Here is a 25,572-nt window from a genome sequence, read left to right on the forward strand (position 1 = left end):
AGAAAAAGCAGTCAATAGAAATAGAATCAAAAGTGTTGGGACTATCTGGTAGGGAATTAAAAACTGTGATTGATATGTTAAAGACTTGTGGGAAGAGTGAGCAGCAATATGTGAACAGATGGAGAATTTTAGCAGAGCTATGGAAGATCATCTGGAAATGCTAGAAATGGAAAAATATCTTTGGGCTCATTTGTGAACTTCGACATAGTTGAGGAAACAATCAGTGTAGGACATTAGAAATTACCTACAGTGAAATATGAAAAGTTAGACCCAGGAGACAGTTGCTTTGTGAGGTCCAGAAGCCACGATGTCCTGCCAGAAACAAGTGCACCATGTGCCGGGGTCTTGGTTTCTAACCCCGCCCTCCAGTCAAGGAGTCAGGGCTCTGGAGAAATGGCTGGTTCTTCCACTGGGGTAAGACATACATGAGATGAGTGTGGAGCATTGTGCAGTGTAGAGACTAAGGATGTGCTCAACAACAAGGAAGACCCACAGGGACTTCCCTGGAGGTGCAACGGTTAAGACTCTGTGCTTCCAATACAGGGGACGCAGGTTTGATCCCTGGTCAGGGAACCAGGAACCCATGTGCAGGATGACCAAAAAAAAGAGGAAAAAAACCCACAATAAGGGTGTGTGAACAGGACACAGGAGGCAACTGAAAGAGCTCCCGTTGGCCAAAGCTGGGACTGCCAATACTTGCACAGTAAAATAAAGCATTGTATTGTATTATAACACAAAGTAGCTATATAAAATAACTTTACCATGAATCCATACTGATACAAATAAATGATTGAACAAATAAACGGGTAAGAAGAGACAACTCTTCCATGTGGCAGAATTCCAAGTAGTTCATAATTCCATCTCTAGGAGGAAGAGCAAAACTCTCCACTCTTTACTTGTAGCTGGCACCTCATGACTTCCTTCTAGAAAGTACAGTGTGGAAGGACAGCTACAACCAACACTTCCTCAGCCGGACACTCAAAGTCAACAGCCAGTGTTAAGTTGTATTGATGCTGTGTCATGAAAATGGCATTTTACTTGTGTGGTCTTCCTCTCAACAACCCATGATCATGAGAGAAGTACAAGGCAAGGTCCCGGCTGAGGGACCCTCTGCCGAGTGCCTGGCCAGGGAAGTTCAAGGAACTTTCAGAGCCAAGAGCAGGCAAAGGACAGAGCACATTGACAGTAAACATAGTGAGGGTCCTGCATGGACTCCAGACAGAGACACAGCTTGAGGTAAAAACACGGAAATCTGAATGAAGTGTGGATTTTACGTGTATTGGTGAATTAATTTTGATAAATGTAAGATAATGATGGGGGAAATTGAGTATAGGTCATATGGGGGCTCTAGTACTTTTGCAATTTCTCTGTAAGTCTAAACTATTCTCAGAAACAGACATAACATTTATACAGAAATCAGTAAGAAGCACAGTGCTAGCAATTCACTGGACCTGACTGGCAGGACCGCAGAACAGCGGGAGCCCTCTTTCCTTGCTGGTGGAAACGCAGAATGCTGCAGCCACTTTGAAAGGCAGTCCAGCACTTTCTTACAGAACCAAACACGCTACAGTCCCAGCAGTTATGTTCCTTGGTATTTACCCAAAGGAGATGAAAACGTATGTTCACACAAAAACCTACACGTGGTTGTTTAGCAGCTTTATCCACCCTTGCCACAACATTGGAAGCAGCTAAGATGTCTTCAGTAAGTGAGTGGATAAACAAACTGTAGTTTATCCATACAGTGGAATATTATCCAGCCCTAAAAAGGTGCCCTCCAGCCGTGAAAAGACATGGAGGAACCTTGAATGCAAGTGAAAAAGAAGGGAAAGAAAAGGCTACATAACCTTCTGGGAAATGTCTCATTTTACTGTGGAGACAGTAAAAAAGGTCACTGATGACCAGAGGGTGGTGGTGGGGGCGAAGTGAATAGGTGGAGCCCAGGACCTTTAGGGCCGTGAAAACCCTCTGTGTGATATCTTCGTGCCCCAAATGTGTCATTGTTTGTCCAGACCCATAAAATGTACACCGTCTAGTGGGCTCTACGGAGTGCTCTGGGCTCGGGGTGATGGTGATGTGTCCGTGTAGGTTCACGGGCTGTAATGAATGCTCTGGTAGAGGATGTTGGTAGTGGGGGAGGCTGTGCATTTGTGAGGGCAGGGGGCATATGGGCAGTCTGTACCTTCCCCTCCATTCTGCTGTGAACTTAAAACCACTGTATAAAAATAGTTTTTATAAAAATCAGTGTAATTTGTATCAACAAACTAAAGAAGTAAAACCGTGTGACCATTTCATTAAAATCTTTTGTGATAAAACACCTGCAAATAAGAAATACAAAGGAACTTGGAAACTGAGAAACAGAAAGAAGACCCTTGAGCGCCGTCATTCTTGATGGTAGAGGCTGAAATCGCGGCCCCTAAAATCAGGGGCCACGGTGAGAACATCCCCCTCACCAGTTCTTTTCAGCCTCATGCTGTCGGTCGTGAGGCAGGAAGAAAACCTAGGCATCCAGATGGGGACTAGGAGGTAGATACCATCAGCCCACTAAGCGTAGCTAAACCAGATGAGCATAAACAAACAGCCAGTGCTGGTGACCGTGAAGCCTCACACGGTCCACCTGGGATGGAGAGTCATGTGGCCACCTTCTGAAAGCACCTGGCAGTTCTCAAATGACAGATCTTTGTTATCCAGTGCTCTTAGGTATTTACCCATGAGAAGTGAAAATTGTATCATACAGACTTACAAGTGAAGGTTTGCGCGCTTTACTGGTAATCACCCAGAACTGCGCAGGCAGAGTGTCTTTACCGGGTGAGTGGTGAGGAAGCCGTGGTGTGTCGGGACACTCGGTCGCCGTTCAGCAGAGAAAGGACGCTGACTGCCGCCGATGCCCCCAGCAGCCGCCACTGCCTGTGCCTTTCCAGGTCTAAGTTTCGCATTTAACGTGCCTCTGCGTGGAGTGTCAGTGTGAGCTTTGTTTTCGATTTGGTGGATTTTTACATACATTTGAAAGAACTAAAATGTGAGAGACACCGTGGGTATTGACTGTTGTACCTGAGTCAAGGCAGGTAGATAAGTTTATGCTCACTGTTTATTAGTTGAACAGCTCAGTCGGTAAAGAATCTGCCAGCAATGCAGGAGACTGGGGTTCAATCCCTGGGTTGGGAAGATCCCCTGGAGAAGGGAATGGCAACCTACTCTAGTATACTTGCCTGGAAAATCCCATGGACAGAGGAGCCTGCCAGGCTACAGACCATGGAGTTGCAAGAGTCAGATACAACTTCGCCTCTGCACCACCACCAATATTTATCATATGAACAAATGAAACTTAATGTGAATGAGTAAAGATTTTGAGTATAAGTTTGTGTGTGGTATTTTCACTTGAGTGAAAAAAAGCAGATCGTAAATGTGGCTTAGAAAGCGACTCGCCCCTTGGGGAAGAAATCCAGTGTCTATGCCTGTTTTGCATAAAAATAAATTCCAGATAAATTAAATGAAAAATACTAGAGGAAAAGTATGCAGAAGCTCCTAGGATTATGACATTGTAAAGAAGTTTTAAAGTATGGCTTCCTGGACAGAAACTGTAGTGAAGAATGCTATATTTGGCCACATAAAGTATTAAAATCCCTACACAGTAAAAGGCACTGTAATCAAAGCAGAAGTCCTTCCCCTGCCCACACGCCCTTTCTGTAATTGCATTTCTGAATGCTGTTATGTGAGGCTCTTGGAAGTCACTTGCACGTGTGAAAAGTTTTCAGATAGCTGTCGTAATGGTCCCTCTCTAGGTGTTGGCTGTGCCAGGCTCTGCTCCTGGCCCTGTGTGTCAGCGTGGTCCGCGGCAGTCCTGGGTGGGCTGTTCTTTCCGTGTCAGGACAAACAGCTGGTGAGCAGAGGGCCAGGACTCAGCGCAGCCTTCTTGCTCCAGCAGCTGTGTTGTTAGGAGCGAGCTTGCACTGACACGCCACTCCCAGGTTTATCTCTTAATCTGAATTGTGCACCCACATTTCTACACCCCTCCCTCCTGTCCCCCGACTTTGAGAATCCCCGTGCTTCCTTACACTGATTCTATGAAAGCAGTTTCGTAATTGTTTTCCTGAGAGAAGTGGTTTATAATGACTATAAGTGAAAGGAAGTGAAGTCACTCAGTCGTGTCCGACTCTTTGCAACCCCATGGACTGTAGTCTACCAGGCTCCTCCATCCATGGGATTTTTCAGGTGAGAATACTGGAGTGGGTTGCCATTTCCTTCTCCAGGGGATCTTCCTGACCCAGGGATTGAACCCAGGTCTCCTGAGTTGTAGGCAGACGCTTTACTGTCTGAGCCACCAGGAAAGCTCCAAGCTACTTCTAATGACTGTAGATGGAGCTTTATACAGAACATTAATATAAGCCTTTTAAAGAAGAAGCAATGTTGATGGATTAGGTAAGAGAATCCATAGAACAAATACAGGCCTATTTATTTTGGCTGCTCTGGGTCTTCATCGCTGTGTGTGACACGGGAGACAGGCTCTAGGGTGCCTGGGTTTCGTAGTTGTGGCGCATGAGCTTAGTTGCCCCACAGCATGTGGGATCTCTGGACCAGCGATCAAACCTGTGTCCCCTGCATTGGCAGGCCAGTTCTTAACCACTGAAGCACCAGGGAAATCCCAGGCCTGTTATTATTAGCAGTCATCCAGTGGTAGGCAAGGATGGTATGTGCTGTAATTCAGGGATCTCTCATTGCTTTCCACATTTTCTGGTTAGAGACGTGGTAGTACAGTAGGTTCAGGAGAAAATGGGAAGAAATGGTATATAATTTCTCCCCTGACAGCATATGTTGTTGGATTTCTGGTCATGTCAGCTGATCCCTATCAAGGTTTTATTATACCCTCTTTCTGTCCTTTCAGAAATTTTGATATAATACATATATTCCACAGCTGTTTTGAATATCCCTATATTCTGATACGGGTTTCCCTGGTGGCTCAGTTGGCAAAGAACCAGCCTGCCAATGTGAGGGACACTGATTCGATCCCTGGATCAGGAAGATCCTCTGGAGGAGGAAATGATAACCCACTCCAGTACTCTTGCTTGGAAAATCCCACAGATGGAGGAACCTGTTGGACTATAGTCCATGAGGTCGCAAGAGTTAGACACGACCTAGTGACTCAACCGCCACCATTCGCTGTTACAGAGCACCTTGAATGGTTTGTTCTGAAATAATAAATAAAATTAACTTGCTTTGTTTCAAGATTTGAAGGCCATATAGAGATCTGCCCACCAGGCATGAGTCATTCAGCTTGTTCAGTCAACAAGAGTGTTCTAGAAGCCATTCGAGGAAGACTTGGATCTTTTCACGAACTCCTGCTTGAGCCCCCCAAGGTAAGGCAGCTCTCTGAAGCAGCATTGAACAGCTCCGTAGTTTGATTTCAGCTGTTAGAAGGTACATGAACCTTCTGAGTTAAAGAACCAGCTGTGACCCAACCCCCACTGTGCAAAAGTATGTTAAAAGTGCCATTGTTTAAAAAAAAAAAAAAAAAAGTGCCATTGTTTTCATTGCTTTTGAACTAGTTTTTAAATTGACTTTTATCTGTATATAGTGTCTAAATTGATGAATGAAATAGAATTAAGTAAGATACTCACCTGCTTAGAAAACTCAGCTTTTTGTTCTTTTTTTTCTTCTTCTATAAATTTTGTGTATTTACATGCAAGTAAAATAGTTTTCTTCTCATAGCATGTTACTTGCACATCTTTGAGGTACATGTTAATCTTCAAGAAACTAATCTTGGAAGTTGAGTTGTCTTACTCAGAGTTGGAGTAATGTAACTGCCTGATGGACAGATTGTCATTTAAGAAGTGGTGGGTTGATTGTGACTTGGAGTGTTAGTTTTTCTGTCAGGGGCATCCGTGTGCTAATCCAGAAATGACTGTGTACTCAGACGGCCACTGAGAACTCAGACAGTGAAGACCTACAAAAGCAGGGTGTCCATGGTCCATAGTGGTGTTCTTCGTGACGGCTACGGATTACTGCAGGCTGAGGTTAGGGGATGAGGCTCTTCCTTATGGTGTCTCTGGGGTGGAAGACAGTTCTTGAGAGTTCTGCCGCCCACACCGGTTCTTACACATTGGTTTTTCCTTCTGTGTGCGTCATTGCATCTGGCATCCCAGGCTGTACACAGTGCATCTCTGTAGCCTCTGCTGAGTGAGTTCCTGGGGATAGAGTGTAGTAGTGTCTCCCTTCTGCTTTAGGTGTTTCCAGTTTGTGGAGGGGGCGCAGAGAATAATTTATGTCCACTGTGCTTGGAGTCTGGTTCAGCCTCTAGATTGTCTCCTCACATGAGCAGCGAGCAGGCAGTGGTCTGGGGTACAGGCCGGAGTGCTCAGGGCCCACCGTGGAAAGTGTGCCTGCTGATGCTGGCCAGCGGAGTCCTTCGTGCCAGACCTGGGGAGAAGGGCAGGAGAGGCAGAGAAGAAGCAGGGTTTGTTCAGGAGAAAAGAAGTGAAAGCGGAGGAGGGGAGGACCTGAGAGAAGAGGGGGTGTGGCCGGTACCCCCGACCCGAGTCTCAGGTGTCCCGTCTCCTTTCTCGGTGGACAGGAGAGGCAGCATCCCGTGTGGATTGTCACTCTGGCGCTCTTCTTGGGCCTGATTCCAAAGGGAGACAGTGTTTTGTGTGGACCTCTCTTTCCCTGCTGGGGGCAGTGAGCTCAGGCTTTACTGCACAGTGCAGAGTGTGAGTAGATCCGTGTTCATTAGCGCCGTGTGCAGGGAGTGAAGGGGGGCTCCCCTTTCCCCTGAGCCTGGAGGAGAGCAGGCAGCGGGGCCGGGAAGCCCTTTTGGACGGGGACATGGAGAAGGATACCCTTTTCACTTTGTTGCGGGTCTCCTGCCAAACTTCTAACTTCTAAAGTTCTGAAATGTTCTGGGTCTATCTTCTGTGATTTCAAAGAATACAAACTCCCTTTTATGAAGGAAAGCAGGTTTGAGGTTGATCCTGTTTCTAGGTTGTGACCCAGAGGCAGCTACTGAGTTTGCATTTCTATCCCAGATTTGGCAAAGATTGAGGACTGTGTCCAAAACCACTTGTCACTTTTCTTAGTTTCTCAGGTTTCTGGTCAGGTTTGGAATATTGCACTTTTTCTTCATGAACTTGCCAAATTTTCTGCTTTCTAGAATGTTGAAGGCAGGGGGATACTTGATTTCTTACAAAATACGTAGTCTAGGGAAATTACCTATTTTTTTCTCTTATATTTATTTCATCATATCTTAAAGATATCAGTAGGAGTTTCGGATTTTCCTGCAGGTGTAGAATTTAGGCCAACTTGTTCGCAGGCTTAGTTTAGTGTTGTATCTTAGTACATACTCCTGCACCATTTGTTTATTGAGCTGGTTTTTAAGTTATTTATCTATCTATTTGTGGTTGTGCTGGGTCTTCGTTGCTGCCTGCCGCTCTAGTTGTGGCGAGTAGGGGCTGCCGTCTGGTTGCAGCGCGAGGACTTCTCCCTGAGATGGCTCTTCTTGTTGCGGAGCATGGACTCCAGGGCGCGTGGGCTTAGTTGCCCCATGACATGTGTGATCTTCTTGGACCAGGGATCAAACCTGTGTCCCCTGTGTTGGCAGGCGGATTCTTCAGCACTGGACCGCTGGGGAACTGAACTGAATCTAATCAGAAAGCTTTTTCTTTCTCAGAAAAGTGTGATGAAGACTACGTGGGGCGTGCTGGACCCCCCCGTGGGGAACACCCGGCTGAGTGTGGTTAGGTTGGTATCCAGCCTCCTCCAGACGAATACCAGCAGCATCAACGGGGACCTCATGGAGCTGAATAGCATTGGGGTCATACTGGTAAGATGTTCCCGAAAGACGTCTTCATTTGCCCTTGAGCTTTTATAAATAAGATCACTGATTGTAGAATCTCATAAACTCACAGTATGTGTCAATGACTTTTCTTGGTCTGAGTGCAAACAGTCTTCCCCTTGAGGTTATCATCAGTTTTGCATGCTTTTAATTTCTCAGTGGTGATTTATTGTTGCTGTGCATAAAGGTCTGTCTGTGTTAGAGAGAATTTCCAGGACAGTCAAGACACAGACATTCCCCTCCAGAAGCCCTGTCTCCCGTGGAGGATAGAGTGAGTGCAGCCAGTTTCTTTGGGGGATTGTGTGCCCATAGATGGTTGCTGCCTGCAGCGCTGCTCTCCCTTCATAATGCTTCTCTTGAGGGGACAGGCTTTTGTCTGCTTGGCACTGGGAGAGATCTGCAGAGGGTGTTAAGACTGTCTTTGAGTCTTTTCATTTAGTCTCTGCTTCTGTGGGAGCAGAAAGGAATGGAAGGGAGAAGGAGGAGCCCAGGAATTATCTGGACTTCCCGAATCCCCGAGGTCCCTGGCTCCGAGGCCCGTGCTTAGACGCCACGGGCCTGGCCCGGGGCCCATGCCTCCTCTGACCTGTCTCCCGCAGCACGGATGCTTCCCGGGGTGGTCACACTGTGCCCCGGGGGGATCTGGCGTGTGTTTCAGAGGAGGGCCTGGTGTTTGCTCTTCACGTGGGAGGCATCAAGTGGGCACTTCATATACATTCTCGTATGATCATGGGTATAAGCTGTTTTTTTCAGATCATGCTTAGAGAAGGGGTACATTCCACGGCTAGTAAGTGGTAGAGCAAAGATTGGAATTCACGTCCACGTTCACACCCATGCGTGCTCTATCAGCCATACCATTGTGCTTTGTAGCATCACTGAGATACTTTGGTTGTATTTCAGCCTGATGTGTTAAGTGACACATCAGTAAAGGGCACAGAGAGCAGGGCCGTTTCGGAGAAAGAGGAGACGTTACAGGATTACACTTTCCTCTGTCCCCCTCTGGCAGGAATGTAACTTCCCACGCCTGTCTTTGGGAGTCTCCTTGAAGTCATCAATTACTAGTAATAAGTGTACTGCTATTGTTAATTCATTCTGTTGTTAATATTAGAGCCACTTTTGAGTGCTAAATTTGATAAAACTTTTAAATGGATCATTAATCATTACTTCTTCATTTGAGATTGGATAACCAGACTCAGAGATATCCTGAAAACATTCTGCAGTTGTGCATTTTGTGCTTTTAGGAGCTGTCTTCTTTTCTGCTACCTTTACCTTTTCCAGGCAATCTGGAAAACCCTTGCCTCTCCAGGAGCCCCACACGTCACCGCCTGCCGTGCGCCTTGTTTTGCTCCGTCTGCTGACAGCTCTATGAGTTTGAGTGGTTATTTTCTAAGGTGTGAGCTCCTTGACGTTGGAGACCGTGATTTTGCAGCTAGCACTGGGCACTGCTCAGGAGTCATCAGTGAACAGTCTGTTGAATCAAAATGAAATTCTCATAAATTTCTTTGAAAATCATTGGAAATTTACTAAACTTAATATCTGTATTAGTCACTGTGAAAACAGACAGATTTTCTCTGAGAAATTTATTATTGTCTTTATGCATTTATTGTTGGTCTCTGTTAGGTTCCTTGCAAATTCTGACATGTTGAATGAGCAAATATAATGTTATTTAGTCTATGAAGGCGTTTTAAACTGCCTTTAAAAATAATGTATTCCTTTTCATTTGTTTTATTGTACCAGGAGCACATCATTTATTAATTGATTATTTGGTGAATGTGTTGAAGTAGTGACTGAAAGATTGAGGTGACAGTAAAAGAAAGCATTACTTTTTTTTTGTAGGACATGTTCTTCAAATACACATGGAACAACTTTTTACATACACAAGTGGAAATTTGTATTGCACTGATTCTTGCGAGTCCTTTTGAAAACACAGAAAATAGCACAATTACTGATCAAGATTCCACTGGTGACAACTTGTTATTAAAACATGTAAGTTTACTTGGTGTCTTTTTTTCTGCCACTCCTGGTTATAGTAGTGTTCTACTTAAGTTATGAAGTGAATTGAAGTTTAAGGGTAAGAGGTGAGATTTCAGAATCTAAGGATTTAACTGTCTTAATTTGATTGTACTTTTAACCAGTGAGTCTATAAATCATATCCTAGGCAGTTCACCATTAGATGAACTTTTAAAAAAAGTTTCAGTAAACTCAATAGATTTGAAGATTTAGAAACGTTTCGGAAATTAAAAAGCAATACAAATTTAAATAACATTTGAACAGGTATTTGGTTTGCCTGAGTTTTGGTTTCTGGTGCTGAATCTGTGACTGGAAGTGGGGGGAGGTGAGTCTCTGCAGAGTCAGCACACCTCTTTCGGGGACCTGTTGTCTTTTGTTACATATGAGGCGGTGATTTTACTGAGTCTGTCTTCAGGAGTCTTCTTGCTCTGCAGTTCTGTGACTGTGGACATTCTCTCGCTCATACTGTGTTACCCCCAAACCTTGAAGATGGGCCAGGCTAGCCTGGAGTGACCAAGTAGATGGGGAAGACAAATGACATTTGAATGAGACTGGCTTTGCACATTCTGATAATGCAGCCCACAGCTCTGGTCACTGGCCTGCAGGATTTGGCCAGCCACCCCTGTTTTTAATAAGAATGCAGTAATGTTAGTTCATGTAGAAGTAAGTGTTGCTCACATTTGAAAAGTACAAGTATTGCTGTGGTATTGTGAACTAAAGTTTTGCTGGGGCATGATTCCATTTCAGAATAAAACCTGGCTTTGCTTTAGGTCAGCTGCTCACTGGTAGCAGTTACTTTATCACATTGCATCTGATTTAGCCAATAATTCACAGCTGTAGTTAGCTTGCTGGGTTGTATGTATAAAGTGGTAGGTATCACTTTTCTGTTTAACTAGAGTTCTGTTTCACTTTAAAATTTTGACACTTTGACATTTATGTCAATTTTAACCTGAAACATTCCTTTTTATTCAGCTCTTTCAAAAATGTCAGTTAATAGAACGAATACTCGATGCCTGGGAAATGAATGAGAAGAAACAGTAAGTATATTGTTTTCTGACAGGACTTCAGTTTGGTTATTACTTATTTACATTTGGCTGTGCTGGGTCTTGGCTGCTGCTCAGGCTTTTTTGCACTCGTTGTGGCATGTTGGGTCCGCCCCCCAGCTCCAGCACATGGGCTTCTCACTGCCGTGGCTTTTCTTGTCCAGACCACAGGCTCTAGGCACTCAGGTTTCAGTAGTTGTGGCTCCTGGACTCCAGATCACAGGCTTAGCAGTTGCCACTCCGCGACATGTGGGGTCTCCCTGGACCAGGGAGCAAATCTGTGTCTCCTGCGTTGGCAGGCAGACGCCTCACCACTGAGCCTCCATAGAAGCCCTGATTTTTAATTTGAAGAAAATGTGCACCCTTTCTCTAGACAGGGAACAATGAATATAGTTACATGGTATAGGCCACCTTACAGTTAGTTACAAATGGCTCTCTTGGGACTTCCAGAGCATTTAATTGTTAACAGGTATTTTTCTAATAATTTACTTTTAGATCTCCCTGTCTTTCTACCTGTCTTGAGGGGAAGCCAGGGGTTGGGAGTACACCCCTCCTCTGTTGCTGCCTTTGGAACTTCTTGTTTCTTTGTGAATGGTGGTTTTTCTGAGAATGATGGGAAGGAGAAGGAAGAGAATGACAAAGGCAAGTCCTCCGTGATGATAATTAGCTCCTAGAGTCACTTTGTGCCTGGAGCTAGAGGAGGGTAAAATTGCCTAGTATTTCCATTTTTAGAAAACTTCCGTTAGCTGATCGGCTCGATTAGTTGAGCTATTTGTTGCTGCCTGTGAGTGGCTTTGTTACACAGAGTTTCCCGTAGCAGTGTTGTTTGGGGTGAGCATTCCTCTCTAATGCCCAGGGAGCTTTTATGCCTTCCCATAGATTCTGCAGCAGGGGAGTGTGTTTGGGAAACACTCTCAGGGCATTCTTGTATTTGCTCTTAAGTCAGATTTATGGAAGCATACATTTTGGGGTATACATTTCTTTTAAAAATCACTTACAAAAAACCGATAGGGCTTTGCTTTAATTCTTTATGGAGAAAGATGGCTTGTAGTTGAGTGTGGCTGGGGCTCAGACCCTCTCCTCTGAGTAGAGCCCTTCTGTGGCCAGACTGACGTCTCTGGTCCATCTTCACCTTCCTTGACTCCCTTCCTCTCTCTGCCTCGTCTCACCAATGCTCTGCTCCCCGTGAGCTCCAGCCTCTGAAATCCTGGCTAAGATTATTTCTTCTTTCTTGGGGGGTCCTGAAAGAGCTTTCTAAGGTTTCCTTGAACAGGAAACGTAAAGAACATTGGGAGCCTTGGGCCAGAAAGCTTGGAGATGGGTGTTTGTTTTCACTTGTGGAGGTTTGAGGGAATGCAGCAGAGTTTGTAAGAATTTGGCCCGAATGAACATTCAGGTTCTTATCGTGAATCTTATTGTGAAACTGAAAGAAGTCGCAAAGAGCTGGACATGACTGAGCGACTGAACAACAAGAGAGGCTCTTAGCAGCTCAGCTGAAGTCCACCCTGTGCCTTCCGACCTGTAGGTATCCCTGGAACCTCTAAGCTTAGTAGCAGATACTTTTATTTTTGAGGCAGGCCTGTAAACATTATGTGATTTTTTTCTTTTTTAAAGTGGTTCCTGAAAGAGTCTCCTTTTAAGTAAAGATCGCTTCAGTTTGTTCCCTCCTGTCTGCATTCAAAAGTCTTCTGTTTCATAGATTTAAAATATTGACACTTTTTAAATATTCAGATAGAAAGGTCACAGTGATGTGAGAAGTCTTAAGTGTAAAGATGGGTCAGTTGTGAAGATTAGACTCTGGTGAGGGAAGGGGTGAGGAGTAACATGCATGTCTGTGTTCCCAGCAGTGTATGGGCCAAATGCAAGTTGACTACCTCTCCTCTTGGCCAAGTCCTCGATTGAATCAGCTAACATTTTAACTCAGGAAATGCCATTAGTAGATAACTTTCTCTGGTAGTTGATTTATATGATTGAAATTTAATATAATGTCTTAGCAAAATGAACCAGTAGAATTCTCACCTCAGTTCTTTACAGTCTGTTTAGTTTTATAGAAAGAAAGGAAAGTCACAGTCACAGAATCATCAGGCGCCAGTGAATGTTTGGGTTTTTGTTTTTAAAGATAATATGTGACTGAAGATGGTTGGTTTGAATACTTGAACAAAATTTGTCCTGTCTAGTGAGGCTACAGTATAATTTTTTGAGTAGACTGTTTCTGCCACACATTTCACTACCCCCTCGAGTCTGATAAGACTCCTCAACCTCCTCTCCTGTCTGTTCTTGTCCTTGGTGGCTCGGATTTTAGAGTGATTACTTAACTCCACAGTAGTTCCCAGCTGCTTCATCCATCACCCACCCTGTCAGGAGTCTGAACATTTGTCCTTTGCCCCCTGGCAGGGCCGAGGGAGGTCGACGGCACGGCTACATGGGCCACCTGACGAGGATAGCCAACTGCATCGTGCACAGCACGGAGAAGGGCCCCAACAGCGCCTTAGTGCAGCAGCTCATCAAAGGTAATGGGCTCGGGGTTGCAGCGTCGTTTCTGTCGGATGGGAGGAAGAATTTAAGGGCAGAGTGGAAGGATTCCTAGCTTTTTAAAAAGCTGTCTGAGGAGTTTCCTTCTATGTCCACAATATCTGGAGATTTGAATGAGACTCTTGAAAATGCATTTGAACAATATACCTCTTTGCTGTATCTCTGTTCTTAGTTCTGCAGTCCTTTTACTAAGTATCGGCAGGCGTGGCCGGTAACTGGAGTCACCCCCTTTCATTCTCTAAGGGCATGGCTCACAGGTCGCTCCTTTAGCTTGAAGTACTCGTAGGCTGACAGTGGACCTTGTGAGCTACAGTTAGTTACTTTTGCTTTTTCTTTTTTCCTGAAGGCCTCCACATGGCCTATGGATTTGAGTTCCTTTCACTAGCATATTAAGATTCTTATCAGCATTTTTTTCTGCCTCTATTACTAAAATAAGGGCTATTAGCCAATATCCTAAAAGACTCTGTACTAGCATTTGAATGTAGTCAGCCCGAGGTTACTTGAAAAAGCTGTGCGGATGCCTTTTATTTACCCTGGCTCCCCGGCCTTGCGTCCACCTCCTCCTGGACGAGAGCATCGAGAACCCCGTGTGCTCCTGTGGGGTTAACGAGTCCTGTGACTCACTGCAAAGGCAACATGTCTTAACCTCCGTGGTGCAGCAGTTGTTCAGTTGTTAGCTTGCTGAAAATCAGTTCCCCGTCTGTCCCCCGCCTCTCTCAAGAATGTTTGTGTTCAGGAGGCTGTTACCTATTGCATGTGCACTAAAAGCACGATTGTGGCCCAGTGATGGAGACAACCGGGGCTTGCCCACCTGGAATTTTGCTTCTTGAGAGAGAGATTAGCCATGTCGTCACACTGTGTGTCCTTGGTCGTGCATGTGAAATGGCCATGTGTGTGTGTGTTCTTTTAGAGCAGTCTTAGTTTTATGGCAGTTGCTTCCCAGATGTGTGTGTGAGGGTGTATGCACATGTGTTTAAACCAGAATTGTCAGATGACAACTTCAGTCTAGTGAGGGCTCGCAGATTGCAGCTATAGTTTCATTTTCTCATAAAACTATTTGCGTCTCCTTTTCTTTAAATTTTCTGTAGAGAATAGATTTCACTATTGCACATGTATCCGTTTGTTGTCCTATGACACAGGTATTTAGACAACATTATCTTTGAGGAATTTGAGAACCCACACTGGGTTCCGTGGGGCAGTCATGGGCTAAACGCCTCAGAATTTCTCAAGAAAGAGTGCAGGAGTCAATGTGTGCAGGGTTTCCTGAACGCGCGTGACTGTGGAGCAGGACCACTGTTATCCACACCTTTATAAGGAGTTCCGTGGAAACACTTACATTAATATTTTCCAGGTTAAGTTTTTACCAAAAGATCCTAAAACAGTTGTTAAATTCAGATAACTGGTTAGGGCTCTTGGCATCAAGCATAGACCATGGGGGCGGGGTAGGGGGGTTCCTGAAAGTTCTCAGGGTCCAGATTGAGCACGCCTCTGTAACCCTGAGCCTCCCAAGAGCCCGGCGCCCAGCCTGCAGGGCTTGCTCACCTCTGATGACCACATGGTGGCGCCCTCTCGTGCTCCCTGTTTGTCTGTGTGTCAGTCACTGTAGTGATCATGCTTTTTTCCTTTTCTCCCCTCTGAAGATCTTCCAGACGAAGTCAGGGAGCGATGGGAGACGTTCTGCACGAGCTCCTTAGGAGAAACTAACAAGAGGAACACGGTAGATCTAGTAGGTTCTTCAAGATTACATTTCTCTGATTTCAGTGCTCTGGGGCTTTGCCCGTTTATTCAAAAAACATGAGGCACCTTTCTTCCACTTGTCCTGGTGATGGTAGACCAAGGGGTACGTTCGTGTTTCTTACCAGTGAAAGAGGTTATGTCCGCAGTGCTCTGGCTCGTTTGTCCAGTTCCGGCCTGGGCCGACGTAGGGGACACGCAGCCCCCTGGCCCCGCTTCCTGCCACTCCACGTCCACCTCCCTCGGCACCTGCTCCCCGGGCTCCTCAGCACAGCCCCAGCCGTCCTCTCACGCTTGGGTCTGTTGCCTTATGCCTGGATAATCCCGGGTTGTTAGAGACCCGAGACATTTCTGTGACTGGTTTTTACTTCTGCTTAGTTGAGTTTACCCGCATTAAAGTCATTCCCAGTTGGGGGAAGTTCTGCAGATGACTTTGGAACCCCAGCTTTAACAGATTGGTACTTTGAGCCAGGGAACAATGGCATTGATAATACTTTTAAAAATTATATTGGACTTTGGAATGTAGTCTTTGTTTTCTTTAAGACATTAAGTTTTAAGGTAAGTATTGATTTGGTTTTGAAGATAAGGAAAAGCATTTCCTTTTGCAAGCACATGCCACCTGATAACTGAGATGGTAACCTTGATTGTATACGGAATAGATGTGTCAGACATTTCATTCTGTTTTTTAAATTGATCAGCTGTAGTCTTAAATTTCTAATACACAGTAACTCCCTCGATTGTTAGGCAGGCAAGTACCTGGCAGCCTTATCTCCTCAGAATAGAATTTAGAAGTGGGGGTGGGGGTAGGGGTGCTACAGAGCAGTCCCCGGGTCACCCTGTGTCACATGGCCCCAAGGGCCTGTCGCCTCCCACTCTGTAGATCATCTCATAGCTTTGGTTGTCTTTTAACAGACTCTTGACAGATTGGTGGCTTGTTAAGGTGGATATAGTGAGAGAATTATTAGGTACTAGAAGCTGAAAGAATTATGAAGAGGTAAGTGTAGAAAGGGAGCTGTGTGGGGCCATTTAATTAAAACAGGTTTAGTGGCCCCTGTGTCTCAGGGTGTTACAGCCCAGCAGAGGAAGTGACATTCACTTTGACATTCCTGTGCTATCAAGGAAGGGCTAAGTAAGTTTTAATGAATGTATTACCCACTGTAGATTGTTTTTTCCCCCGGTCAAATTGGTTAAAATTCTGGATGATCAGGGTGTTACTGAAGAGTAAAGTTGTTCTCATACTGTTAAACTGAACCTCTTAATTTAGAGGTCCTCATATTGAGTCCTTGTTAAGAATTCAGGCAATGTGATCTCCTTGAAAGGGAGTTTTGACTTGTTTCTTATTTATAGAGAAATAGTTAGGAGTATTAATTCTAATCTTGTTTGGGAAAATTTGTTAAAACTTGCCCTTTGATTAACTTCAAAGGTAGAAGTAAAAAATGTCAGTTAAACTTGTTATCAGGATTTTTAAAAAACTTTGGTAATTCAGGTACATTTCTCTTGTCAGTGTGTAAAGAAGGGCCACATTGCAGGTCGGGGGACACTCAGCTGCTTTGCCCTGTGCTGCCGGTCGTCTCTTGTGTGACTGTGTGTGATGTTGTCTGTGGCTCCTTTGGGTCAGGTACACTTAGACAGACATTTCCATCTAGAAGGACATTTACACCTGCGTGGCAGGAAGAGTTATCCTGGGCTCTACCTGTCATGCTGACTGAAGCCTGGTTCTCCTTTGCCTGTTTCTCTTTCTGCCATAACACTTGGACTATGCAGATAATCCACAGTAAAACAAAAGAAGGGGAAGTCCTTTATGTAGCAGAAGTGGTCAGTAACGAGCCTGTTAACATTGCTCATACCCTCTGTCTACTTGGCCCCACTCTGTGATCTTGTTTCCTGAGACTCTGTGTTGCTCTCCCAGGACCTCTCGCTTTGGTTTCAAACACCCAAGACTAACAGACCACCTCCAGTTAGTCTGAGTCCTTCAGTGGGGAATTCTGCTTTGTAGTATTGGGTTGACCAAAGAGTTTATTCATAAGTGTTCTGGCCAACCTGTATTTTTAGGGATATGGGGGTTCCAAGTTTTTGAGGATCCTTTTACATTAATCCCAGGCCACCAAGGAGGCTTGAACTGCAGCTTCCAAACTCTGTTTTCTGCCCAGAACGTCTCAGACTGTGCCCCGGTGGGGATGCAGAATCGCCTTCCTGCTGAGCTCCTTGAGGTACTTTAACCTTGTGACCCTGTATTGCCAAAATAAAGGCACGAGAGATTCATGCACTCTTTATATTTTTGTGTTGGGAGCTTATTATCAATAAAACTTGGTATTTTAATTACATCCAGAGACCACACTGTTTTGACTAAGCCTGCAAACTGTGAAAATTGGTAGGGATTTAGGTAAATTTAGAAAATGTAGGAAATGTTTTTGTGCTGAGTTTGGAGAATTGAGTTTGTTTCATTCTTTGCCTTCCTCTCCAGGGGCAAGGGTGTCTTTTTTAAATGTTGAGGTAGTTTGTGAGATAGTTTATGGAGGTTGTTTAGAGTAATACAGAGCGCACATATGAATTGTTTGCGGGCCCAGTGGGTCAAGGTGGAACCTCTGAGGGTTTGTGTTTCTAACCAGCCCAGGGTCATGTGGGTCCTGAGGGTCCACAGTGGGACTACGTGGAGCAAGGAGAAGAGTCTTTGGCTTCTACTTTTTACTCAGATCTTACCAGTCAGGTCATACTTAAGATTGCATAGCAACCTAATCAGCCAAGATGAAGAAAACTCTTACTTGCCTTTTCTTTTCACAACAGTTAATAAATCTGAAATTTTCCCCTCCTTTCACTGCAGAATTAAGAGTATAGTTTACTCTTTTTGCACAAAACAAAAGCATTTTTGCTTATTAAAAAAAAAGTCTAGTTTGCTTAGAATATGGCTTGCTTGGCAAGAGCTCTTATCTCTTTGTTACTTTCTTAAAACTTATGATTCTGTATTCTCATTTAGTGATTTATTGGTGTTCCTTAATTCATTAACTCTTTGAGTGGATACTGTGTGCTAGACACTGTGGATGTTGCACTAGACAAGATTGGCAAAAATCCCTGCCTCAGTGGAGGTGGATAACCAAAGGGGGAGGGTAAACGAGGGGAAGGGAGTCAGGGTGTTCTGGGCAGACATGCATTTAAAATTAAGCGGTCTAGGGAAATGCCCTTGAGAATATTGGTGTAGAGGCTGAGGCGAGAGGGGATGGAAGAGCGGGTGCGGAGGCCGGTACGGCGCCTGCATGTTTGTGTCAGAAAGAGTGTGGCAGAGATCTCTTGAAGCTTCAAGGCACGCTCCTGGGTTTGTGATCTTAGAGAGATGAAAAGCCACTGGGTTTGAAACTGAATGAAAAGTGCCATGATTTAATGTCAGTGGTTTTAAATCTGTCATGATTTAAAGGATCACCATCAGGCTGCTGGCCTGAGGACAGACTCTAGTGGGACTAGAGGTGCAGCAGAGAGACTGCTGGATGCAGTGTGCATCCAGGTGAGAGAGAAACCCTCCCTAGGGAGGTGACGATAGACTTGAAGAGAAGTGATGGGACTTCAGGTTCTGCTTTGACAGTAAGGGTGAACAGGTGTGGCTGGGACAGAAGAAACAAGATGACGAGACTTCAGCTGAAAGAAGAGGAATGAGGGAGGCACTTATTGAGCTGAAGATGCTTCAAAAGGGGTGTGTTCTGAAAGTTTAGATCAGGGACTAAGATTAACAAGTTAAATTGCATCTTTTAGCTCATTTTATTAATAATGATTTCAGACTGCATTACCCTGTAGGTAGAATCAGAATCACCATATCTGTCAACAGAATAACTGAGAAGGTGCACTTGCTTTGTGCTGTTATTAGTAATAACTTTCTAAAACAGTAGTTTCTTTCTGGAGGAAAAGATTACTTGTATTACTTTGAGGATACTGGTTAAGGAGAAGATGGAAAGGGTCACAGTGTCTGGCACACAGTAGTTGCTCAAGTTTGAAAACAAGGCTCTAGTTTCCTATTTTCATTAATGAGCTGATAAATTCTTATTTTGTAGCAAAAAGTATGAATAAGGATACATTGTATTCTTATTGAACTTGAAACAGCAAGACAGACCAGGAGTGGTGGACTGCTTTTTGGCTCTGTCCAGTTCTCCCAGCTGTCTCTTTGGTTTGTCTTCTGTTTTTGAGCCCCACCCCCCGCCACGGGCTTAGTGTGATTCTTGTACTGACTTGCCAGCCCCGTGGCCTGAAGCTCCTAAATCCACTGCAGCGGAGTCACTTGACCTGCTCTCAGTTGCAGTCACCCTGTGAGGTGCCAGCTGCCGTGACCAAGCAGTATTCCATCCTCCCATCTGCACTCTGGCTGGGCTCTCATGGACAAACTACACACACACACACACACACACACACACACACACAATTTTTCCCGTCTACTTGCTAAAGCAGTGGTTGATTCAGGCAGGCAGATCACAAATTCTGCTTTGATTTCATCAGGTCAAGTGCAAAATTCATGCGAATGTTCTGTCTGCACTTTAGGGAGGATGGAGAGGGAGTTAGTTGGAAACTCTGGGTTATTCACTTGGACTTAGTATCTTCCTCAAAGATGTCCAGATAAAGAGAGATGAGATTAGTTTTATTCAGACAGTGATTTACTCAGAATTTCATAAGCCACACCACATACAGACCCTGTGGATTCCACTTCGGGCTTCTTAAATCAGTGTTGGAACATCACAGAGCAAACCAGGCCAGTGTCTATGGCTCTAGGCTTCTGGGCACAGCTGCAAGGGCTGGCAGTTAACGGCTGCTGTTTCTCCCCTGAGGACAGAGCTGTCTGCCTGGAACACTGCTATAGGGCAAGTAACTCAGAAAATACAGTGTAAGTTACCTGAGAAGTACAGTGCCTGTTCTTAGAATTTTGCAGACTGTTCACATTTATTACTTGCTCTGTAGCAATTACCATTATTAGTGTGGTACTTAGTCATTTCTATTTGTTAATACGTTTATGAATGAATGAATGAATGAAAATCACTTACTGTGAATTGGTGAGCAGTTCCTGTTTATGCTTTTGCTTATTTAATTAATGTGAGTTAATTTTAAGTTGTGAGGGCAGGGATTACGTGTTAAGGGGCAGAAGGTCTGGGGTCTTGTAATGAGCAGGGGACTATTGACTCAAGTCATATTTATGAGCAGTGCTTCTCTTAGAATGGGCAAGAAGTGCCAGAATTCAAAATGAAATGGTTGCATTTAAACCTGAGCTTTTTAGTGGTGCATTAGTGATCCCTGGGATTGCAGTTTTACCTTTCTGGCTTGAAGTAGTTAATTATTTCATATTTTATCTGAGGCATTGCTTCCTCCTTCCCTTTGTAAACTCCTAATTGGAGATAATTATCAAAGTCCTATCCATGGAGTAACTCGTCTCTCACGTGCTTTGCGGTGCGGTTAATGCGGGTAAAGTAGCTGCAGGTGCGCAGAAGGCTAGGCGGCTGGACCTCCTGATTGAGTGGCGTGCTCCCTGGAATTACGGAGTGGATTTTACAGCTTAGCTCTTATTGTTTTTGTTCATACTATTGTTACACATTTGAGAGAAAAACTAAATGTGATTTTTTTCCGTAAAAATGCTGATACAAATGTCCAAAATTTTTCTCTCTTAAATAGTTTTTTACATTTTTATGCATATAGGTTACAACCTGCCATATTCATTCATCCAGTGATGATGAAATTGACTTTAAAGAAACGGGTTTCTCACAGGATTCTTCTTTGCAGCAAGTGAGTCATGCCTAAAAGTTTTGTTTTTTGTTTTTATTTTAAATGCTTAGTTTAGTTGTCATTTATGAATCAGCTTTGGAGTCAGACATGCATTAAGGTTTGTTTGGGGGCTACTTACTAGTTAGGTCAAAGTGTTTAAAAGAGGAAGTGTTGGGTATGTGAGAGAAAGGTGTATGTTGATTATATTTCCAGGGCATGTTTCTTTAGATCTGATAATGATGATGAGTCAGGTAACTTTTCAGGAGATTTGAATGATCTGGATAGTTCAGTAAGCGTGCATCTCGGACATGCTCATTATGCAGAGATTCCTGCAGTAGGGATTTGTGGATGACTAAGAAACTTGTTTAATGTCAGTGAAAGTAACTTACCCAGTGTCCTGAACCAAATGGCTTATATGTTTCTGATATCTTCAGATTCTGTAGCATCCCCAGATTCATCCTGTCCCCAAATTCCTCTTCATTTATCAGGTGCTGGTAATCTTTGTGGGGGCAAAAACAGGATATAAAAACGGGCATACTGATATATCCTCCCTTGGTAGTTCTGTGGAGGTGAGGAGTGAATTCATTGTCCCTTCTGGGTATCAGGTTTGGGAGCTCAACCTGGAAGCCCTTTTGGAAGGTACTAGCTCCTCATATGGAGAAGCTGCCCTTGGTCAGGACCAAGTCTTGCCTGTCAGGTGATTTGGTATGGCAGTGGAATTAATGTGGTTACCTTCCCTGGCACTGAATGTTTTTCCCAGTCCTGAAGCCCCTTTGACCAGGGCCAGGATGAAGTTTCTGATGACTCTGCAGGCGCTGCCTTTTGGTGTCCAAGTAGACTGACACACCCGGGTATAGGCTGAACTAAGCAGTCATCTGATTTTAGGACAAAGGCAATTTAATGTGTACATTTTCAGGATGGGTCTGAGGTAGCATTTTGGCTTCTCTTGATTCTTGGCACTACCCCTGGAGACTGATTTCCCGAGGTGAGGGGCAGGGTGTAGCCAGCCCGCAGGGGAGCTGTCCAGCAGGTGGGTCTCCTGGTCCGCCCGCACGTTGGTCTGCGGTCTGGCAGCACTGGCCACCCCAGAGGCCTGGCTGGCTGCCTGTGAGCCCTCGTGCCTTCGAGCAATCCTTCCCCGACCCTGGAGCACCTGGACAGTATCCAGTTGGTCCCCTCAACCTGCTCTGAATCCCAATTACACATCGTTCTGCCTCTACAGAGAAGCTGAATGGTGTGCAGTGTGCATTTTCAAGGTGATTCTGATTCTGGTGAATAGCTTTTAAGAAAGAGAACACCCTGTTTTTGCAAATATTTGCAAATAAGTTAATGAACTAGTTTGCGGCAGCTAGTTTAATCAAGCTGATGACGTTCAGGTGTCTGGAAAGTGAATTCCCTACCTCTCTCTCGAGATCTGGTTCCAGGGTCGTAGGTTTTCTGGGGAGAATTTTCTGACTGATGACGTGTGTATGAACCGATCTCAGTCACCAAAATGCCTCAGTGACACCAGGCTCCTGTTCTGTGGATTTTATCCACTTTATGTAACCTTCAAAAGTAGGGAGAATAATTATTCTTTTTTGATTGACAGGCTTCCAGTAAACTTTTTTTGCATGTTGAAATTATAGACCAGTCTTGAATCATTTCGAAAATAGGAAACATACTCTGAAGCATTTTTTTCTGAATCCAGGAACTCACTTCTGGGTTAATCTAAGATAATTCATGCTGGTCTCCACTATAACCAGATAGTTCTGTGTGTCCCTTTGGAGCTCTCACTCACATCTGAAGCCATGCCTGGTGACGCTCGCACACGGAGGGCTCAGGGCAGGTCACTGAACAAACCCGCGGGGCCACGCGTGACCAGGGGTGCTCCTCCTGGCTTCCTCACTCTGGTGTCTGCTCCCCCTCCTCCCGCAGCCGCCTCGCTCGGGGACGGGGAGGAGGTCTTCCTCATGTGGTGTCTGGAGCATTGGGCCCAGCTGCCGCAGGTGGACACCACTCCCGCTGCCCAGCTGGGACCCCTAACCCCTCAAGAGATTGACTTAATAAAGGATCAGAACAGCCCCTGGCTTTGACCAGGGTGACAGTTTTGAGACGTAGGGGGCTTTTTCCCCCTTTTTAAATGCAATTAAAAGTTTTTAATAATTGCACAACCATATGGGGCTTTCCAGACTTGAATTTCTCAGAGTCCAAAGCACTTTCATAAAGCTTTTGGGAGAATACAGTAACACGGCTGTGGGTTTAGTGAGCCTTGACAGCTTTTAGGTTCTTTGCTGGTAGTGTCTCCCTGGAAGCGACAGTGGACCCAGAACTACTGAGGACTGCGGCTCGCTGCTTTCCCATGTCCTCTGTGTTACTGTGTGGAGGCTTCCTATGACAGACTATGTGTCTGTCTTCCTCCTTAGGTGGATAGACAGACAGACAGTGCAGATATGTGTGTGCATATTTATGTGTATCTGTGTGTACAGCTGTATGTTCACACATGTATGCATTCACACATGTTTTTATAATACACATATTTACATTCTGTTGTGAAGCATTTAAAGGTGCACTTTTGGGAATATTTCTTCCTTTTTATACCCAAAAGATGTACAGTATTATTTGTAGAAGTACAAAACTTTTAAAGAAAAAAGAAAGGAACCGAAACAGTTGGAAAGCACTGTTTCCCCTTGTGTGGCCACATTCTCCGCAGTGAGCTCAGAGCCCGGTTTACACCGCCTGCCCGGAAGAGTGACTGTGATTGTTTATTGCACCTTTGATGGCACCAGCCACGTGTCCTACCTTATAAGAGATAAAGCAGTTGAGACGAATTGGTTTCTCTCTGCTCATAACACTTTGTGTTCGTACATCCAGAACTCGCCCTGCCTCTTGGGACTTGTCCTTGCCCTCTGCTCTCACCCAGACTCCCAGAGCCTTTGTGCGCCTTAGCTTGTGCACACCTGGGGGCCAGCCCCAGCCCTCAGGCGCTCAGGTAGTGTCGTCTCTGCAGGCGGGGAAAGGGGCAGCCTGAAGGTGCCATAGTGAGCAGGGAGCCGTGGGTATCAAGTTAGAGAAACGCGAGCGAGGTTTTAGGTTCTCAGTAAACTACATATGCAGCACTTTTTTAGATCTAAGGAAAAGATGCCTTCCAAAGCCAAATATAAGGTTTATTTTTTAATTATCCACAATTTGGATTATCCATGCCATAATTCCCTGCCACCGTAATGAATCATCAGGAATTAACGGCAGAGGCATTTCTGCAGGGTGGAGTCCGTGGGCCCTGCTCAGAGGAGAACACAGGAGGCTTGGTGGCCTGCACGGCAGGCCTCAGGGCCAACACCTTTAGTCCAGCCACAGCTGTCGCTTGAACCCCCGCACAGTCCACGTGCAGCTCTGTCCACGGGCAGCGCACGGCTCGTCTCCGTATGGGTGCTTGCGGCACAGTGAGGAGGCCCTTGCTTGTCTTCGTCTCGTTGACCCTGACTGAGTGAGCCTGGAGCACGTTTGCTGACTTCGCCGCCCCCTGGCCTGCTGCTGTTGACAGGCAGGACAGCAGCACTCCTGTGGAGCCCATGGTAGCGTCCCCCTCTTCACCTGAGAATGCTGGTGCCCTGTAGAGACGGTGCAGCAGACAGACCGGACTCCTCCCTGGGTCTCTCAGTGGTGTAGGTTTTTCAGAGTGATTTCCAATCAGTGTTAGAACTTTCTGTCCTCTCTCTAAGGTAGGTAGGCTAGTAGTTACTTTGTATTCTTCTTAGCCTCTGAGACTTAAATCACTTTATTTAAGAAAGTGAAGTATCCCTGGAGATGGTGTGGTAGAATTGGGATTGTGATCACTAGTCATTTTTCCTCTGTTGCCATGTTGCTGTAGTGGACGGGGGTGGGGAGATGCAGAAAGGGAGGGTGGGTGGTGACCGCTGGGTTTTAAGGTTGGTTGTGTTCAGAGGTGGCTGATACACCTTATAATTTCAGACTGTCACATGTCACTTGATCACTTTTTGAACCAGACCCAAACCTCTCTCTCAAGACAATTCAGAATAGAGGACAGTGGTCATTTAACACTTCTTACATGGCATGTGCATTAGAATAATTTGTGGACAAAATTCCAAACATTTCCTTTTTGGGGTAAATTGCGTTTAAAATTATTATTATTATTTTTTTTTTTAAAGAACACACCAACTTTTTAAGCCCTATGGCTATGTATAAATAAGGTGGTTTCTGGAAAATAAATGGGCATATAGTATGTAGAATGTCATTAGAATCATTGTATCACTGTCACTGGTCCTGGGGTTGCCAGGCCTTTTCTGATTATCAGATGCAACAAATGACGTCCAATTTTATTGACCAGTTTGGCTTCAACGATGAGAAGTTCGCAGATCAAGATGACATTGGCAAGTGAGTATACCTTTCTGTTTGCACAACCTGTGTCCTGCAGTCCTGCCCTCTGTAGGAGTTTATGATTCTTCTGAGTTCTTGGAATCCTTGTCTTTGTGAGTTGGGAGGAACCTGCCCTCCAGGTGTTCCTTCAGGTCCAGCCCATCAGCCTGAGTCACCCAGACAACTAAAGGAATAGAATGTGACTCCCATAAGGAGAGCCTGCCCTTGGGCTTGGCATCTTCCACAAAGGTTTATTTTTGTTAGACTTAGGAACTCAAGTCGTTCTCCCTTTTAGGGTTTGGTGCTGGGTCGCAGTGTCTCTGTCAGTTCAGTGGCCTGAGCAGGTCTGGT

General features: G+C 44.9%; 1 protein-coding gene across 15 annotated transcripts in view; it reads left to right on the plus strand.

The window, feature by feature from the left end:
* The window catches only part of PPP6R3 (protein phosphatase 6 regulatory subunit 3), a 123,335-nt gene that overhangs the window by 72,406 nt on the left and 25,357 nt on the right, over positions 1 to 25,572 (plus strand). For 5 of the 15 annotated variants that reach the window (XM_043452469.1, XM_043452470.1, XM_043452472.1 and 2 more), the window contains 8 exons: positions 5,222 to 5,351; positions 7,658 to 7,810; positions 9,659 to 9,808; positions 10,805 to 10,869; positions 13,270 to 13,385; positions 15,048 to 15,133; positions 20,803 to 20,889; positions 25,142 to 25,239. In XM_043452469.1, coding sequence (XP_043308404.1) covers positions 5,222 to 5,351; positions 7,658 to 7,810; positions 9,659 to 9,808; positions 10,805 to 10,869; positions 13,270 to 13,385; positions 15,048 to 15,133; positions 20,803 to 20,889; positions 25,142 to 25,239 — 885 coding nt within the window. The remainder of the gene's footprint in view (positions 1 to 5,221; positions 5,352 to 7,657; positions 7,811 to 9,658; positions 9,809 to 10,804; positions 10,870 to 13,269; positions 13,386 to 15,047; positions 15,134 to 20,802; positions 20,890 to 25,141; positions 25,240 to 25,572) is intronic. The other 10 variants (XM_043452473.1, XM_043452474.1, XM_043452475.1 and 7 more) reach the window with 5 other exon arrangements.

Source organism: Cervus canadensis, chromosome 29 (assembly GCF_019320065.1).
Source record: "Cervus canadensis isolate Bull #8, Minnesota chromosome 29, ASM1932006v1, whole genome shotgun sequence".
In the NCBI taxonomy this organism is placed as follows: Eukaryota; Metazoa; Chordata; class Mammalia; order Artiodactyla; family Cervidae; genus Cervus; species Cervus canadensis.